Genomic DNA, 18682 nt, shown 5'->3' with positions numbered 1-18682 from the left:
ATGGGTTGAAATATAAAATCCAACACGACACACTGTTTAAGAGACAACTAGAAATTATATGAAAGTTAAAAATAAGAGGATAATTTATCAAGCAAATACAAACAAAAAAGAGGAGAAATATTCTAATATCAAAAACAGTAAAATTCAAGGCAAAAAGCATAAATAGCAGATAAAGAATAACTTTAGACTAATAAGTCTTCGTTATGAATTGTACCTAACAGACACAAGTATTTATATACTAAGTAACAGCATCAAAATATACAAAGCAAAAGCTAGACGGACAAGATGAAATTGAGAGAAATAACTATAATAGGAGACTCTAAGACAATACTATTACTCTATGGTAGTTTATTAAAAAAAAAGAAAACAAAACTTGAATTAAAGTGGTTGAATAGATACACATTCACCTCTATCCCACACAAATTGAGTAAACTTTCATTTAAAACACCCACAGAACACTCTTAAAAAATGCTAGGCCCCCAAACCGCAATAAATTCTTAAAAACAGAAACCACATAAGCCATATTTTCTTTCAAGGTAAAAATCCTACAAGTAGCAAAAAATGAAAAAAAAAAGGCCAACCACACAGGAATTCTTAAATACTCTTAGTTACTGAACCAAAAACTTAAGACACAAAAATAAACTACTAGAACAAGACATATTAACATAGCTCGGATGTGAACATATTTGAAATTAGAAATAACCAAAAACCTTCAATGTATTCAACTGTATACAAACAAAAAGTATCAGACTCAAAAAGGTACAGGGAAAAAAATCTAGAGCAAACAAAGGAAATAATAAACATAAAATGGGAGAGTAATACATTTTAAAACAAAATCACAATTGATAAATCCACAGTTTTCTTTTTTTTAAGGGGAAAAAAGATACCTTTAGCAAGTCTAATCAAGGGGAAAAAAATGGTAGAACTAAGATAAATTTCTTACAACTTAGAAGTAGCAAGCTTAATAGAAAAGAGACTTTTTTATTCTCTATTAAAATTATCCAATGTTAAATTTCAACAAAATGAGAAGTTTTCTGGAAAAGTATAAATTTAGTAAATAATAAACACAAAAGGAGATATACATTTTAAAACAAAAAATTTTAAGGTTACTTAAACTTAAAAAGACATAACATACTAGTAGCCACAAAAGAAACTGGTAGTTATCAAAAAGTTATTTCCTAAAAGGAGTCTGAACTCAGAAGTTTTATAAGCATGGTCCTTCAATTCTTCATGGAACAAATCACTCCCATGCTATAACTGCTATATTAACTGTTATATATAACTACAGAAAAATATATACAGTTATCCTATTCACTTTATAGAGCTAGCAAAATCCCTATGTCAAAACTTGGATGATAGCCCAGAAGACCAAACTCACTCATGTAAAAAAGCAATTTTCCTAAATAAAATATTAGCAAATCAAATTCTATAGTAGCAATAGGGCAGTCACATTTTAGGAGAAACGGATTCCAAAGGACATCCCATATTTCAAAACTAATTTTCCCAGGAAAATAAATGTAAAGATAGAGGATGCATGGTTGGAGAGCGTCAGTCTACAGTCACTGTAGTGTATTTTTTTTCTTTGAGGCTACTTTTTCTTATCTCACCATTATTTCTAATATTGATAGTCTCAAAGAGAGCTCTCACTCATAGTGGTGGTTTCTTTTGGCTCTTTATCACATTTAATTTCTGCCCCAAATTTACTGAAACTTGAACGTGCTTTTGAACACTAGTTTGTATACCACCACTGAATGAATGCCTGTAAGAGAATACAATAAAGGTGAATGTTAAAACAGCCACCCAAATTGCTCTCAGAGGGTGTTGGTAAAGAACCCCGAGGCATTACAGGACACTGACAAAGGATGGCACATCTGTTTAGCAGTTAAAGCTGCACTGCTAAAAGGCAAAATCATGAGCAGTTTACAATTGCAGAAAGACTGCCAGGTTCAAAACGATGAAATTCTTGGTCATTTTTTAGGATATGGGTATGTGTGCATTACTTCAAATTTCAAAAACAAAGTGACTCTTTATTAATATTATTTGATTGGCTATTTTTAAACCTTATAACTCAAGTCTACATACAAAGCAAGTAAACTGTAAATCTTTAAAAAAAATTTTTTTTAACTAACTGACCTGATTCCAGGAGTTCAAAGATGGTTTGATGCTGGAAAATCTATTAAAGCATCATTAACAAATCAAATGAAGAAAAAAACACACACAAAAAATAAGATCATCTTAATGGATACCCAAAAAGTATATCTGACAAAGTTCCAGAGCCATTTCTAATTCAAATGCTTTAAAATCTAAAAATAGAGGGTATTTCCTCTCTAGACAAAGAAAAGAATACCTGACTCAAAACAGCCAACCTATAGGTAAAACACTACTGACACACCCATTAAAATGAGAAATGAAACAAGAAATGTCCACTATCACCATCGTCATTATTTAACATTTCAGCCAACAAAACATGCAATATAAATTAAACTATTAGAAGAAACATTATCATTAACCATAGATCAAAGTATTTCCTAAAAATACATGTGAAATTATTGAAAAAAGTACTAGAATTAAGTGACTAGATACCTGGAAAACGTAAATTTATAAAGACTACAGATGAGACCACAGAATTATTACTGCTCAAATTCTTCCAACCTGTCTCCATCAGGACTGGCTCTATCCTAGTTTGAGTCGCTCTTGTTGTTTGCCTGGATTACTGCATCAGGCTCCTACATTAACTGGCTTCCCTACCTTCAGCCTGGTGAGACATAACAGTAAAGCCACAGGATAAATCTGATAGTGTCATTCCTTTGCTAAAATCTTCTCACAGCTTGCCATCATAGTTAGAATAAGACCCAAATTCCTTACGACAGCTTCCTATATGGCCCTATCCAACCAGGACTCATACAAATGCCATTGTTGACACTCTAATCACACTGTCTTCCTTTCTGCTCCTCAAATACACCAAAGCGGCTTTGTGCTAGTTCCTCACTCTGTCGGCACTGCTCTTCCCTGAAGCTCACAAGGATGGCTCCTTCTAAGATGCCAACTACATCTCCTCAGAGAGCTCTTTGATCATCCAACCTACAGCAGCCACCCAGGCACTATCTCTCATCACCCTATTTTAATTCCCTCCACTAAATCTAAAGTTCACGATCTGATACTTTTCCCTGTATGTCTGGTATTCCTCCCACTAATGTCACCTACATGGGAGCAAGAACTTTGTCTTAATAACTGTTCATCTCCAAAACGTAAATAAACGCCTGGTGCGTAAGAAGAGTCGCTCTTCTTCCCTGAATTTTCATTGTCTGTCATTCTCAAGAGACTGTAAACTCCACAAAACAGGAACTCTGCCTATTTTAGTCACTGTTCTATCTCCAGGACTCAGACACTGGCTATATAATCAATAAATATCTGACGAATGAATGAGTCCCTCCATCTCCTCCCCGTAATTCCTAGCAGTCTAAGATTAAGCAAACTTTCTGGTGAGTCCAACATATTACTGGCTTATATTGAACTGCAGCCAACTAACGATTCCATATGAATTGTTATAAAGTTAGATCTTCCCACCTCTATGCATTCCCCAAATTCTACACTTGTGTGACTGACTTGTTTAGATAAACAAGGAGCTTTAATAAAGTATGATAGTACTGTTGAAATTAATCTTTAAAATGCCTTTGTCAAAAAAGTATTTACAAGAAAATAACAGGTCAAGAAAAATTAAATCTTTTGAGTCCTAATCCATGAACTGTGTAAGTAGCTGGGAAGAGAAGAGAACTCCCTAAAGTTACACTGAAAAAAACACTGAGGTATTAAAAAGTTAATCTATCTTGTCAAGGTATAGAGAAATGACCATCCTATGCAAAAACGGTCAAAACTAACAAAGCCACAAAAAGATTGCCTCTTAAGGATTTAAATTAAGATACTGGATCGTCATTTTGATCACCCGAGAGGTACTCATTAAATATGACACAAGGTACATATTTCCTGGTTTGTGGGCACTCTAAGTATCTAATTACTTCAAACAAAAGGCTACATTCTCAATTTTTTATATTTTGTTTTTATTCGAGAGTTTACTCACAGGCAGCAGTTTAAAATCAGGCTTTTAAAATTAAAGGCCAAAACTAAAAAAAATCTGCAAATATGACACTTTTAAAAGAATGATCGTCTTAATAATTTAAACCCTAAAATGTCCTGTGGAGTTAAAGTCTTTATACATAAATGTGTAAGATCGATATCATTTAAAATAAACAACTGAAAAACCACAGATGGTGGGCAAATTTGTCAATGAAGATAAACATCAGTATCAGCCTTCCAGGGTATGAACACCAGCAATTAATTCATCTTGTGAGAGAATATGCTTCAGAATTTGGCCTTTAAAGTCTCTTTCTCCAGCAGCAAATCAGCATATCTATGTTGAAGTTCCTTTTCTCTTTCCTGTTGTCGCTGAACATCTTCTTTCAGACACTTGAAGAAACAAAACCATTAAATTATTTTTTCATATGTAAGCACACTGAAAATTAAAAATATCTTATGGTACTTTATCATCTTACAAACAGCTGAGTTAAGTCAACACTTTCAAGAGGTAAGTATTCCCCAAAGAGAAACAAAAATAGTAACTACTTCTGCTATAAAACCAGTCCTGGGGCTTCCCCAGTGGTGCAGTGGTTGAGAGTCCGCCTGCCGATGCAGGGGACACGGGTTCGTGCCCCAGTCTGGGAAGATCCCACATACCGCGGAGCGGCTGGGCCTGTGAGCCATGGCCGCTGAGCCTGCGCGTCCGGAGCCTGTGCTCCGCAACAGGAGAGGCCACAGCAGTGAGAGGCCTGCGTACCGCAAAAAAAAAAAAAAAAAAACTCCTCCCCGATAAAACCAGTCCTGTGGCCATTCTTTGATTTGGTCATACAACTACCATCTTGTTATAAAACCTCTGCTTCTATCTCAAATAAACAAGCTATTATTGTCCTATCAATACCCACAAATGCACTTAAATAAGCCCTGTCTGCCCTTTATCTGGGCAGGGGCTATCATGCACACTTGGCAAATAAAGTTAAACCAAATCTGGCCAAAGGAACTTGATGCTCTGGGATTACTGATATATTCCCAGCATCCTAAATTACAAAACAAAAAGACACTGGTTTGATGTACCTCAGAGAGCTATATGAATGGGATGCAATTAAATTTCGGGGGAAAAAAATCACAAGGGTTACTTATTCCATTTCACAGTGCATCTATATACAAAACAAAAAATTGGTACAGGAAAAGCCTGTGTATCCAAAACTGGCCTGGTCTATCCACCTACACACAGGCAATTCTAGACTAGAAAGTCAAAAACTTCAGGCTCTCATTGAAAAAAAGCCAGTCAATGTCAACTGCAAAAGACAGCCTGCACAGGAAAGGAAAAGAGGAAAGCCCTGATTATTCTTTGGAGCTCTCTTTCTAAGCAATGCTGCAAGCCAATAACGTTACCTCTAGCCTCCGGGGAATAGCAGAATCTTCATGTTTCTTGAGTTCTTCAAAAGTGCGTAACTCCAAGTAAGCCTGCTCAATTTGGTCCCATAAGTCATTCAACTGTTTCATGAGCCCCATTGCACGAGACTGGTAACCCCCAAGCAAAATTTTCATCTTCTTTTCCATCTTTGCAGCTCTCTTGGCTTCTGTCGTCATGTGACCCCTGTTTATCTGGGGGTCGGGGAAGATTCACATCAGCACACATGAGAAAAGCAGGCTAAATAACAGGACTAAAAAGGCACAACTGGTCATCTACTACCTCAAAGCAAAAGTACATTAGATGCAATCTCTATCAAATTACCCATGACATTTTTCACAGAACTAGAACAAATAATCCTAAAATTTATATGGAACCATAAAAGACCCAAAATTGCCAAAGCAACCCTGAGGAAAAAGAACAAAAAAGGAGGCATAACCCTCTCAGACTTTCGACAATACTACAAAGCTACAGTAATCAAAACAGCATGAGGGCTTCCCTGGTGGAACCATGGTTAAGAATCCACCTGCCAATGAAGGGGACATGGGTTCAAGCCCTGATCTGGGAAGATTCCCACATGCCGCAGAGCAACTAAGCCTGTGCACCACAACTACTGAGCCTGCACTCTAGAGCCCACAAGCCACAGCTACTGAAGCCCACGTGCCTAGAGCCCGTGCTCCGCAACAAGAGAAGCCACCGCAAGAAGCCCGTGCACCACAACGAAGAGTAGCCTCCACTCGTAGCAACTAGAGAAAAGCCTGCGTGCAGTAATGAAGACCCAACGCAGCCAAAAGTAAATAAATAAATAAATAAATAAATAAATAACAGCATGGTACTGGCACAAAAACACACATATGGATCAGTGGAACAGAAAAGAGCCCAGAAATAAACCCACACACTCACGGTCAATTAATCTTTGACAAAGGAGGCAAGAACATACAACGGGGAAAAGATAGTCTCTTCAGCAAGTGGTGTTGGGAAAGTTGGACAGCCGCATGTAAATGAATGAAGTTAGAACACACACTCACACCATAATAAATTCAAAATGTCTTAAAGACTTAAATATAAGACATGACACCATAAAACTCATGGAAGAGAACATAGGCAAAACATTCTCTGACATAAACTATACCAGTGTTTTCTTAGGTCAGTCTCCCAAGGCAATAGAAACAAAAGCAAAAATAAACAAATGGGACCAAATCAAACTTATAAGCTTTTGCTCAGCAAAGGAAACCATAAACGAAATGAAAAGACAACCTACTTGCAAATGATGCTACTGACAAGGGCTTAATTTCCAAAAATATACAAACAGCTCATATAACTCAATAACAAAAAAACAAACAACCCAATCAAAAAATGGGCAGAAGACCTAAATAGACATTTCTCCAAAGAAGACATAGAGATGGCCAATAGGCACATGAAAAGATGCTCATCATCACTAATTATCAGAGAAATGCAAAGCAAAACTCCACCTCACACGGGTCAAAATGGCCATCATTAAAAAGTCTACAAATAACAAATGCTGAAGAGGGTGTAGAGAAAAGAGAACCCTCCTACTGTTGGTGGGAATATAAACTGGTGCAGGCACTACAGAAAACAGTATGGAGATTCTTCAAAAATCTAAAAATAGTTTCCATATGATCCAGCAATCCCACTCATGGGCATATATCCAGACAAAACTATAATTCAAAAATATGCATGCACCCCTATGTTCACAGCCGCACAATCCACAACAGCTAAGACATGCAAACGACCTAAATGTCCACGGACAGATGAATGCATAAAGAAGATGTGGTACATATATATATAATGGAATACTACTCAGCCATAAAAAGGAGTGAAATAATGCCATCTGCAGCAACATGGATGGACCTAGAGATTATCATGTTAGGTGAAGTAAGTCAGAAAGAGAAAGACAGATACCATATGAGATCACGTACATATATATGTAATCTAAAATATGACACAAGTGAACTTACCTACGAAACAGACTCACAGACATAAATAACAGACTTGTGGTTGCCAAGGGTGGGCGGCGGGGGAGGGAGGGATCGACTGCAAGTTTGGGATTAGATAAACAACAATGTCCTACTGTATACCACAAGGAACTATATTCAGTATCCTATGATAAATCATAATGGGAAAGAAAAAAAATACATTAGAGTTTCTTATACTTCAACTACCTTAATGCAAAATTAGGCTTAAGGGCTTCCCTGGTGGTACAGTAGTTAAGAGTCTGCCTGCCAATGCAGGGGACACGGGTTCGAGCGCTGGTCAGGGAAGATCCCACATGTCGCGGAGCAACTAAGCCCGTGTGCCACAACTACTGCCCGTGCCCGCGCACCGCAAGGAAGAGTAGCCCCCGCTCACCCCAACTACAGAAAGCCCACGCGCAGCAACAAAGACCCAACACAGCCAAAAATAAATAAATAAATAAATTTTAACAAAACAAAACAAAATTAGGCTTAAGAAGGGCTTCTCCTGCACTTGAACAGTTTTTACAGGTTAGTCCCAAATAAATTATTCATAATAACATCACCGATGACTCAATCTCAAAGAAGGCTTGAATTTCACAGTATGGGGAAAACTAACCTTTACCTCCAAAAATAACGTTTGCCATCATTAATCTGCAACAACTCTGGGACTGACAGCAATGTATCTTCACCATCTATATCTCAAAAATGCACTTCTATATATTATACATCGACCACATTTTTAATAACTGAATAATATCCAATCAATGTACCAAAGCTGTGATCAAAACATAACCCCTTCAGGGGCTTCCCTGGTGGCGCAGTGGTTGAGTCCGCCTGCCGATGCAGGGGACACGGGTTCGTGCCCCGGTCCGGGAAGATCCCACATGCCGCGGAGCGGCTGGGCCTGTGAGCCATGGCCGCTGAGCCTGTGTGTCCGGAGCCTGTGCTCCACAACGGGAGAGGCCACAACAGTGAGAGGCCCGCGTACCGCAAAAACAAAAAATAAAAAATAAAATTAGGTGAAAAGAATTTAAAACGTATAAACTCAGAACAGAACTGGAGAGGGACAATTAGCAGAAGGTTTCAACAAAACTCTAGAGCTGATGCAGAAGGGCAGAGAAAGCCCCAGCTTAGAGGGTCCAAGGAGAGACGGCTGAGAAGGGAGATGTGGGATGCAGAATCTCATTAGCATAACGCCTTCTCTACGTGTACATTCTACGTCCCACAATGTTATCACTTCATCATGATCTGCAAATGCTTGTTTCCAACATACAACACTTAAAATTGTGAGGTCAAAGCCTTAGGGATAATTATTAAATCTGTGTTAATTTCTTTGTATTTATCTGTTCCTCCCCCACCCCCCTCCAAACTGATTCCATCAAGTGACTTCTATAAGCAATCAAAACTAAGTAGTTTCAGGATAATATATACCCAAATGATACTCTGTAATTCATAATAATGTAACTGAGAGCACCCTGTAACAAGGGAGACAGTGTGACAATATTTTTTCTGAAATACTAAATGTGGCGGTGGGGGGAAGATAAGCAGAAATGGTCCCACGGGAAAATACTGTCAAATACAAAATATTGATAAGAAAGCTGTTCATAGGATGTTTTTCTAAATATTTAGGAACAACATAATCACCAAAAGAAATATATAGCTTTCCAAGATAACAACTTTGAAACATGCACTTCAATGCATTACGTCTGATTTAAAAACAAACATGTCAATCTCAACGCCTTTTTTTTTTTTTTAGAATATGTAAGAACACCAAGAAACACAGTGTTCCCCAAAATATAAAGTACACTTCTAGAAAAGTAGTACTTCATACCTATCCATCTCCAGCTTACTTTATTGAAGTCAAAGTCAAATAAGTCTAGGGCAGAGGCGATGGCAGGGAAGGGACACGTTGCATGTGCGCCTTAAGAACATGAGATGGATCTAAAATTAATTTACATAAAGCTCTTTTAAAACAATTCCTATCTTCAGTATTTTATAAAAGTTAATAAGCTTTTATTCCTCTGCAAAGCACTTGAAGACTAAATCCATGAATAAATGATGTCCTTTACAAAAGAGCCATTTTCCTCTCACAGATAACAAATCAAAGTGAGTTCCACAGCAATGATCTGTCTTCTAAGAGTCAGGAAATACTGGGCCAAGTCAGCAGCACAGTGGAGTGGAGAAGTGAGTCACTCTTTCTACCCAGCACGGCCACCCAGCTGTTTTGAGTTGACGTAGGTTCTTTAACCTCTGCATTTCCTTTTCCCCATCAGTAAAATGGCAGTCATTGCTAAAAGTTACTATGAACCCTAAGATAATGTACAGAAAAGCCCTTAGCCACCCAGTAAGTGACATAAAGTAAGCAGTCAACAAATGTTAGCTCTGATTACAATTATTATAGGTACTACGAGTTTAACCATTTTGCTCTCCTCTCTAACGGACCAAGGGACTATGGATGACACTTTAAAACCCTCCTTTAAATTCCGACTTTAATTTTAAAAATGATGGAGATCCCCTTCCTGGGACTAAAGCAAGGAAAAACAGCTGTTTCTTCTTGTAAGTGAGCCGTTTGCCTCTTGAGGACCACCACACCAAGTAACCGGTACTGGAGCACATCTTTTTAAGCTAATGCTATTCAACCCCAGCTAAACTTTAGAATTAACCATAGAGCTTTTAAAGTCTACCACTGCTATAAACCCAGAGACCCTTATTTCAATGGTCTCAGACTACTGTATTTTTAAAGCCCCCAGATGATTCTAATAGGCAATAAGGATGGAGAATCCTGTTTCAGCCACTGTCATTACAGAAGCTAGGTGTCAGCTGTTTTAACTAGACCTACCAAAAAGTCCTCATTCCCAGTAAAAAGTGAACAACTAAATCCATAAGTTAGTTGCATCAAGTTCCTTACACTATAATTCAACATGTTCCAAGAATACCAACATTAGATATTCTAATCACATGTGGATGCGAATACACATTCTAAAAGCCTTAACAGCACAGAATTTCAAATTAATACATACTTTTTTAAATTAGTCATACAAATTATCATTTTTATTGGTTAAGATAATTCAGTTAGCTATACACTGCACTCCATGGACATCCAATTTCCAATTTGGTATAACAGCATAATACGCTCAGAAAGTGTTTAATTAGTCATCAAGGCACATTTATCTGGGAGTTACCTCACCTCACACAGTTGAGTCATTTATTATTCCCAAAACACCAAAGATTTTAAAACTGCAAAGTTGCTAATGTCAACAATTTTATTAATGCCAACAATTTTACTGCATTTAGCTCAAGCTTTATTAACGTCTTCTGGCTCAAATATTGTGCTAAGATTCCAAGCAAATATGGAAATAGATTATACCAAAAAATTAAAGTACAGAAAAAAATCAAATAGCTATATAAGTTAGTATAAAAATATAAAGAAGAAATGGAATACAGCTTTTAATATTCAATTTTAGCTTACTTATCTTACATCTGCCATCTGATCGTTAAAACGTAAAGGAAGATATCTGCACACAGAACTTTGTAAAATGCTCAACCTATGACTGCTCGATACATTTTAGGAGGAAAAAAACTAACCTGTAACGTCTGGCCTTTTCCTAGCCAATAAATCTCAAGCACGAAACGCACATGCATGTATGGAACAGAACTACCTTAAATCAGCCCCAACTGCCCCGCCCCACATTCATACACAGAAACAACATTAAAGTCCAACAGAGTATAAAAACTTATAGTTTAAAATATGCAGAATTGAGAAGAACCAGACTCAGGTTTAACCAGATTAATATTTCTAAGCCCTTTTAAAAACTACAATTAAGCATTAGCAACTGCCCTGCGGGACAACTTATTTTGTACAAAACAGGCTTAAGGAGCTTGCACTGCCTCTTACAGCTGATTTACCAAAAGTTCTTCCAAAAAATGATTTTCAAACCACTGCATTTATAGCTGATTTACCAAAAGTTGTCAAAATCATTTTTTTCAAATCCTTAACTGCACTTAGAGATGATATACTTTAAAGTCTTCTTAAAACATCTAACGAAGTTAGTAATGGAATTAGGATCAAATACTCTGTTCACGTGTCACCAGACAAGTCTCCCAAATATGATTATAATGGAAGTTTGTGCTTAAATATGTATCAGCACAAAATTTCCAATAATCTTAAATGAAGTTCACTATAACTATTAGGATTTTAAAGCAGGACGACACTTGGTATAATTAAAGCTGACTACATCCAAAATGAAAGCATAAAGTTCAAGAGGGGATGAATGAGAATATATCTAATACAAATGTGTAGGGGAACCAAGTTGACGAATTTCATGCATCATAATTCTGTTTTACAATATGATGTCTGGAATTTGTTTCAAATACTGGGAGAGGGAGAATAACATGAAATAAGAGTGGCTGTCATAGCTGGGTGATAACACGTGAGGACTCATTACACTAGTCGACTTTGGCGTGTATTTGACAATTCCCATGATAAAAGGTTTTTTAAAATTCAAATTCAATATCTACTCTAAAGGATAACTATTTTGTTAAGACCATACACCACAAACCATGAAACATCAGTACAATGAAACATAATGGAGACATTAAAATTTATAAGTATGTCAACTACTTCAACATACCAAAATGTACATATGAAATGTTAAAATGCACAATTATGTAAAATTCATTTATATTAAACAAAATCTGAGCCTTTAAGTATTACTCAAACCTCTCTCCTAAAATTGACCCATGTCTCATATTTCAGACATTCATCAAAATTCAGAGAACAGAAAACTTACCCAGCCTGTTATTCAAGGTGAATAACCTGATAAATATCAATTTAATCTAATTTAGCTAACACCAAGAATGATACGAACCTAAGAAAAATGGGAGAGAACTCCTATTCACTAAAACTTGCCAACTGCGAGGCACACAGTATCTCATTTAATCTTACATTATCTCAAACTCTCATTTCCATGAGACTAAAACACTATTACACACCCAAATTTTACAGGTAAGAAAATTTGAGACCCAGAGAGGTTAAGTAACTTGCTCTAGGCCACAGAGTCACTAAGAGATGAAGCTATGCAGTTGTGTCCCACTTGAAAGTCCAACACATTAGGCTACACCACAGCTAATAAACCAGATGTCCTCCCTGCCTCAGCCCCTGAAATGCAAACATGCCTGAAGAAAGTCAAGCTGTGGGGCTAAATGGCTTAATGTCACCAGACAGTTCACTGAAAAACAAATTATTCTAAACGCACATAAACAAGATCTCAATTAATGAATCTGCCCATCATTCCTTCCCTGATTTAGACATTAACCTGTACGTAGGCCACTTATAAGAATTTTGTTTGACACTGGAGAAAAGCATTTCCCCCGCTTATATTTTTTAATTCCTAATTCTTTTATTCATAACAAGCTATAAAACTATAGGAAAACAAACATCTCAGAAATTTTTATGGGCAAAAAAGGTTATTTAACAACTTTTTAAGAAGTTGGGCAGAATATAACTAGAATAATTATTTACAGATTTCACCAAAGCTAATCCTTTGCAACAGACTTTAAAAGAGAGCAAGTGATTCTTTTTTTGAATGATACTTACAATATTATACTATTAAATGATCCCAATTTAGTTTTAAAGGCCTTCCATCTTTCACCCACACATAGATATGTGTAGATGTTCATATATTCATCTTTTTCTATCATATTTAATCTTATACGTACACACACCGCAAGATGTTTAAGGTGATTACATTTGAATGGTAGGCTTTTCTCTTTATTTTTTTATTTAAAATTCTCTACAAAGTACAGTTATTATTTTTAGAAAGAAAAAAAGCCTACAAATGTTATTTTTTAAATGCATAGAAGAGAAACTGTCTAAAAAAGACTGGCCAGAGACCAATGGAAAACTGATGGTCCCCAGGAGATGAATCAGTGGAACCATAAGTGTTTCCTCGGGTCATTACAAAAGGGGGCTGTATGGGACTTATAAAAGTGTAATTGTTACTTTCAAACTCACTAAGTTTGTTAAGGTTACTAAGCTTAAGTAATTCCAAAGTAAACACATTATCCTTGGGTCTCCAATACTGTCTTCAGTTAAAGTCTGTTACACTGAGGTTCAGAAACATTAAGAGCATCCCTTACTGAAATTCTTGCTTGGGGACCCAGAATATAACCTTATACCACTAGAAAAACAGGTTTCAGGATACCTAAAATAAATATAGTTAATGGCAGCTCCACTTCCTAGTCCATCATTCCACAATATGATCCTATAGCAGTAAAGATGTGGTTCAGCCACCGAAATGTTTGCAAACAAGAGACCATGAGCGACTCTCCTTTAATCTCTATACTGTTCACTAGCGTTAAGTTTTAGCAGTGAACCGTCTCTGTATTGATGAGATGCAGGTCCAATTCAGTGATTATTGTCAGCATCTATCAGTTAGCAACCGTCAGACGCATCCCTGCAAAGCAAGCTAAGCAATAAGGCAAAACCGTACTAAACACATCTCCAAGGACAGTAATGTACCAATAAAGCAATGCCGAGAGCATTTTACATTTGCATAAGTTAGGAAATGAAACTCAAAAACTGCACGAAACAAATTCAACTCGACGTTGAGGCATAACAAAAGCAACATGGTTGTATCACAGGAGATCTCTGGTCCAGCTCCCAGAGTTCTTGCTAGAAACAACCAAGAAATCTGTTAATGCCTTTAAGGGTCATGGCAGAGGGCAGAACTTAAGGATGAGAGCGTTCCAGAGTACTGGGGACTTGTCTCCTGCCACAGCATCCACCCCCCCACACACATACACTCACCCACAAGGGAACATAAGCGCAAACCTGCTGAGATACAACATATAATCCCTCCACCCTGAACTGCCCACCAACTTAATCCTTACCCTAAGTTTTCACTCTTTAAAGTATTAAGAGAATTTTTTTCCTGTGTAAAAATATCTAACTTTATAATGAAAATCACTGAGAAAATGAGAGCCATTGTGCAGCCAATTTTGCTGAAATATAACCATTCAGTAAAGTCAGGGGTCCCCAAAAGAGTTCTACAAATACACTGAGAAGGATTTTAAATGTGTTATCTGTGTTCTTTAAGTTACTTTATTTCCAAGAAGTCAACGTTACATAGTATTTCTTGACTAAATTGACTGTGCCAGTAAAATACAGGGAGCAGTATTACCTCTGGACCTAGTTTCCACCTCTAAGGAAAGCCTTTCCGTTTTTACAGCTAACATGACAAAATCTACTTTTCAGCCAAACTTCCTCAACACAGCAGTTTAGATACTATTTCAAATACTATTAAATTTAATGGCAGGCCTAAATTCAGACTTCTCATTTCACTTTTGCACCTACTGGAAATTATTTCACTCAAAGTAATTATGTCTTCAGACGATTTCCTATTTCCACTTTAAGTGGAAACAAATTAGAACACTTCAAATTCTATTTGCACTTCCCAAATACAGTAATGACTCATTTATCTGGCATCGGAAAATGAGGTTCTTCTCCATTTATCTGGAAAACGCTTAACGTGAAGTCCACAAGAGCACAGAGCTCATCTGCCTCGTTCCCTGCTATATCCCCAGGGCCTAGCACAGGGGCTGGCACAGAGTAGATGCTCAGTAACATTCACTAAATGTGTGATTAAATAAAGTACTAAAGCTTTTTACTTTTAACCACTTGATGAAAATTTTTCTACAGTTATAGCCATCCCTCTTTTTCTGTTTTTTAAAAACACTGAACAGAAATTAAGCTTTTCTTATTAACTGCGGTATCACTATAAAGAGCAATCACTCTACCCCCCTACCATATACCCATAACACCCTCAAAGCTATTCAAATAACAGGGCTTTCTGCCGCCATATTTAAATGGCCTCAACATGCTATGTTTTTATAACTTTTCCTTTTCTGATATTAGGTGTCATTTCTGTTTGCAACTGCTGCCTTATTTTACACACAAATGTCTGGTAAGGTCCTGAAATTAATTCTACCTCCTAAGCAGAATAAAATACATGGACTTGGTTACAATTCAGAAGTCTTTCCCACTTACTTCTGACCTGCAACTACACTGATTCTATTTATTTAACAGACTCCTTGTACCACCCACAACATTCTACATAAAATCTGAGATGGTTCTACTAGTTTTAAATGAGTATCTTAAGGATTTTCGGTTAAGTTCTAAGTTTCAAATATTAATCAGGAGTAATGGCTCGAAGACTAGCTCCAATATAAACCTCGGGGCGTATTTTTTAAATCCATTTAGGAGACACCAACCACGACAAAGCTGGATTTCATCTTGCTTGATATGCTGCGATAGGGCCATAATTTAGATTCACTGTTCCAGAGTTCATGGCAGCAAAACTCAAACACACTGGCAGCCATGGTGTACTGTGCTTGCACAGCAAGGCATATCTCCCTGAACCTAAGAGTGGAAGGATAATTTAAGTACAGCCTTTAGTTTATATAATACAACTGGAGTTCCTTCCCCACAACAAACTTTGAATAATGTTTATAATTTAGCAATCAACTGAAATGATGAAAGAATTACCACAATTGAAATAAAATATTTATGTATTTCAAACCAGGAGAATTGTGTCTTCAAAAACTAAAATAAGCTAAGACAAACCTAGTTCTGAATTAGGGAATGAATACAAATAAAATGGGGGATTTGTTTATTTGGGTTTTTGAGTCTCTTTTCTTCTTTTTAAAGACTTAATGAACTTTCATTTGAAATAAGCATAGTTTACTAAATTAAAGGATTTGATTACATGTTCTTTAAAAGTAACTAGTTGGGTAAACATTAAAGCAAGTTATCCAGGAGTCAAGAAAAGAAAAATTACTTCAGACTGTTTTATGAATATTCTTCCAAAATCACCAATCCTTCAGCAAAAATAGTTCAACAGAAGATTTCAGTTCCTGGTACTGAACTGAACAAAGAGAACCACATGTTTTTAATGGTTGCTCATAAATGACCCAAATAAATCTCCAAAAGAACAGCAGTGGTTCTCTCTGTATTTTTCCCTTCAAAACTCACAAGACCAATTCAACACAGAAATAAAAATTACTGTACTTTATGGCACCACTCACTTTGTGACACATTTATTTGCTGTCATGAAAGTTAGGGCCTCAACAAAGTAAATGAGATTTAGGGAAAAACTTTTTTTTATATTTTAAACAGCACAAAATGTCCTTACCACTTGAGGAAGAAAGAGTTTACCCACCTCAAATGAGATTTTCAAACTAAGTGAGAGACCTAACTATTTATGTATAAGTGTTACAGGAAGCTTTCCAAATAGCTTTCCAATCAATTATGATGCTGACCTTAGATCAGAATTACACTGCTAACTACCACTTATAAGAAATGAAGCCTACATAACAGAAAATATAACTTAAATTTAACCACTGATGTTCTTTTTTAGTTTCCCTGTGAATTAAAACACAGAGCAACAGCACACCCTGCTGGAAGTTAGTAACACAGCTAGAGTAACCAGCAGCACTGGATTGCTAAAATTTCACCCAAGATGAGAATTACTTCAGAAAGTCTGATTTCCCACTAAATGATAAAAGATGTGCACAGGCATTACCATTAGTGTCTATACACGTGACCTTAAAGGTAAAATCAAAAATGTTAATTTTAACAGGATATCGCTTTTTCCAGTTCATTTCCCTAGCCCCACACAGCCCCAAACACCCCTAAGTGATTTTACTATTTTTTTATTTTAACCCCAAATAAAAATATTTCCAAATCTACTTTCTGCAGAGAAACTGGTAATCACATAAGCGGAATTTGAGGCCACTCTGATTGCCTGAAGCACCCCTTTCTCCTTCCCATCCCAAGATATCCTGGCCTCAGAAACATCCCTGAAGACCACCATTAAGAATTCACAAGGCAGCCTAGCGGTCTGTGAACCACAATTTACATACCATTGGCAAAATGCATACACAGATTCTGGAATTCAAAACATGCAGACTATATTAAGAAACCACATGCCATGAAACTCCCATCTAGTATGTTTCAACATTTTCATAGACATGAAAAAATCACAGAAGCCATTGTCTGGATAATCCAGCTCAGTGCCCTCTCTGTAACAAACTGACAGGAATCCGAGGATGAGCAGAAAGGTACCAAAGTTCTGTAAGTGTGCCCTTCTGGCTACAGAAAGAAAGCTCCCTGGTACACTGAGAGCCCCCCTAGAGAAAACTGCATTGCTCTTGTAGCACTGCTCTACACTCTTCTGAGTGACCAGTGTTCACTTCTTGGCTCTTTGCCCCCACATCTAAAAGGTTCTGATTGACCTGTGGTCAACTTGGAGGGCACTCTTCATCACAAAGGCCAGCAGCTCTGAAAACCCAATGAAGAAGGCCAAGGAAGATCAAACACTTCCGTGTAGTTTTTCTCAAGAAATTCGAAAACAATTACCTTAGATCTATTTTTCTGAAGTTGTCTCCAGTGGTATTATCTGGTTCATTATTTCAAAGTACATTTAAATTAGAATTTTAAAAGGATACCAACCTCAAGCCTCTTTTCCAGTGACTCAATTCTGTCCTTTTTGCTAGCTAGGTTGGCCCGTGTGTAGCGGCTCTGCCCAGGAAGATATAAAACTTGACTGTAGCATTCTTCCCACACCTGGTTATAAGCTTCACTTGAGAGTTCTCCGTGGCTCATACCTTGTTTTACCACTTCCATCTCCTGTACCAGAACATCCTGGGCCTGTTCACAATAATAATAACAATAAGCTTGAGTACTAGAGATACCTGCCATCAACAGAAATAAAAGACTAGTTTTTACTCCTCTGGGCAAAGACAATGAGCTCTGGTTAACTGTTTTTTTTGGAAGGGGGTTATAATACCTAAGAAAATTAATTAAGAAGCCTAGAAGTCAATGCAGGTTGATCTGAAAAGCCAAGCATCCCTGTACCATCCCTGATAATGTAAACGTCCTTTGCCTTCACTCATTATAATAGCAGCTACCATTTCTCAGATACCTACTATGTGCCAGGAACTGAACTGAAAAGTTTTACCTACTTTATCTCCAAACAGCACACCACCCTTACGAAGCAGTCAACGTTAACCTCGCTTCAAAGCTGATGAAACTAAGGCTTAGCGAGGTTAAACCACTTGTTCAAAAATACAACACTAGTAAGCGGACAAGGCAAGGTCACACCCAAGCCAATGCTTGGGCACCAACGCGTGCGGGTGCTCCTCCCACTCTACCATCCCCCGC

At 37.1% G+C, this 18682-nt stretch overlaps 1 protein-coding gene across 2 annotated transcripts in view; it reads right to left on the bottom strand.

Annotated features, from left to right (window-relative positions):
• Positions 1–2588: 2588 nt before the first annotated feature.
• Positions 2589–18682, bottom strand: part of CDC5L (cell division cycle 5 like) — a 44119-nt gene continuing 28025 nt past the window's right edge. The window contains exons 14-16 of one of the 2 annotated variants that reach the window (XM_082848309.1): positions 17972–18169; positions 5467–5679; positions 2589–4464 (exon numbers count right to left, since the gene is read on the bottom strand). In XM_082848309.1, coding sequence (XP_082704435.1) covers positions 4360–4464; positions 5467–5679; positions 17972–18169 — 516 coding nt within the window. In that variant the 3' untranslated portion in view covers positions 2589–4359. The remainder of the gene's footprint in view (positions 4465–5466; positions 5680–17971; positions 18170–18682) is intronic. The other variant, XM_082848310.1, reaches the window with a different exon arrangement.

Source organism: Leucopleurus acutus, assembly GCF_964270905.1.
Source record: "Leucopleurus acutus genome assembly, chromosome: 10".
Lineage (NCBI taxonomy): Eukaryota > Metazoa > Chordata > Mammalia > Artiodactyla > Delphinidae > Leucopleurus > Leucopleurus acutus.
The sequence above is the reverse complement of the archived record's forward strand: the minus strand, read 5'-3'. Positions and strand labels throughout refer to the sequence as shown.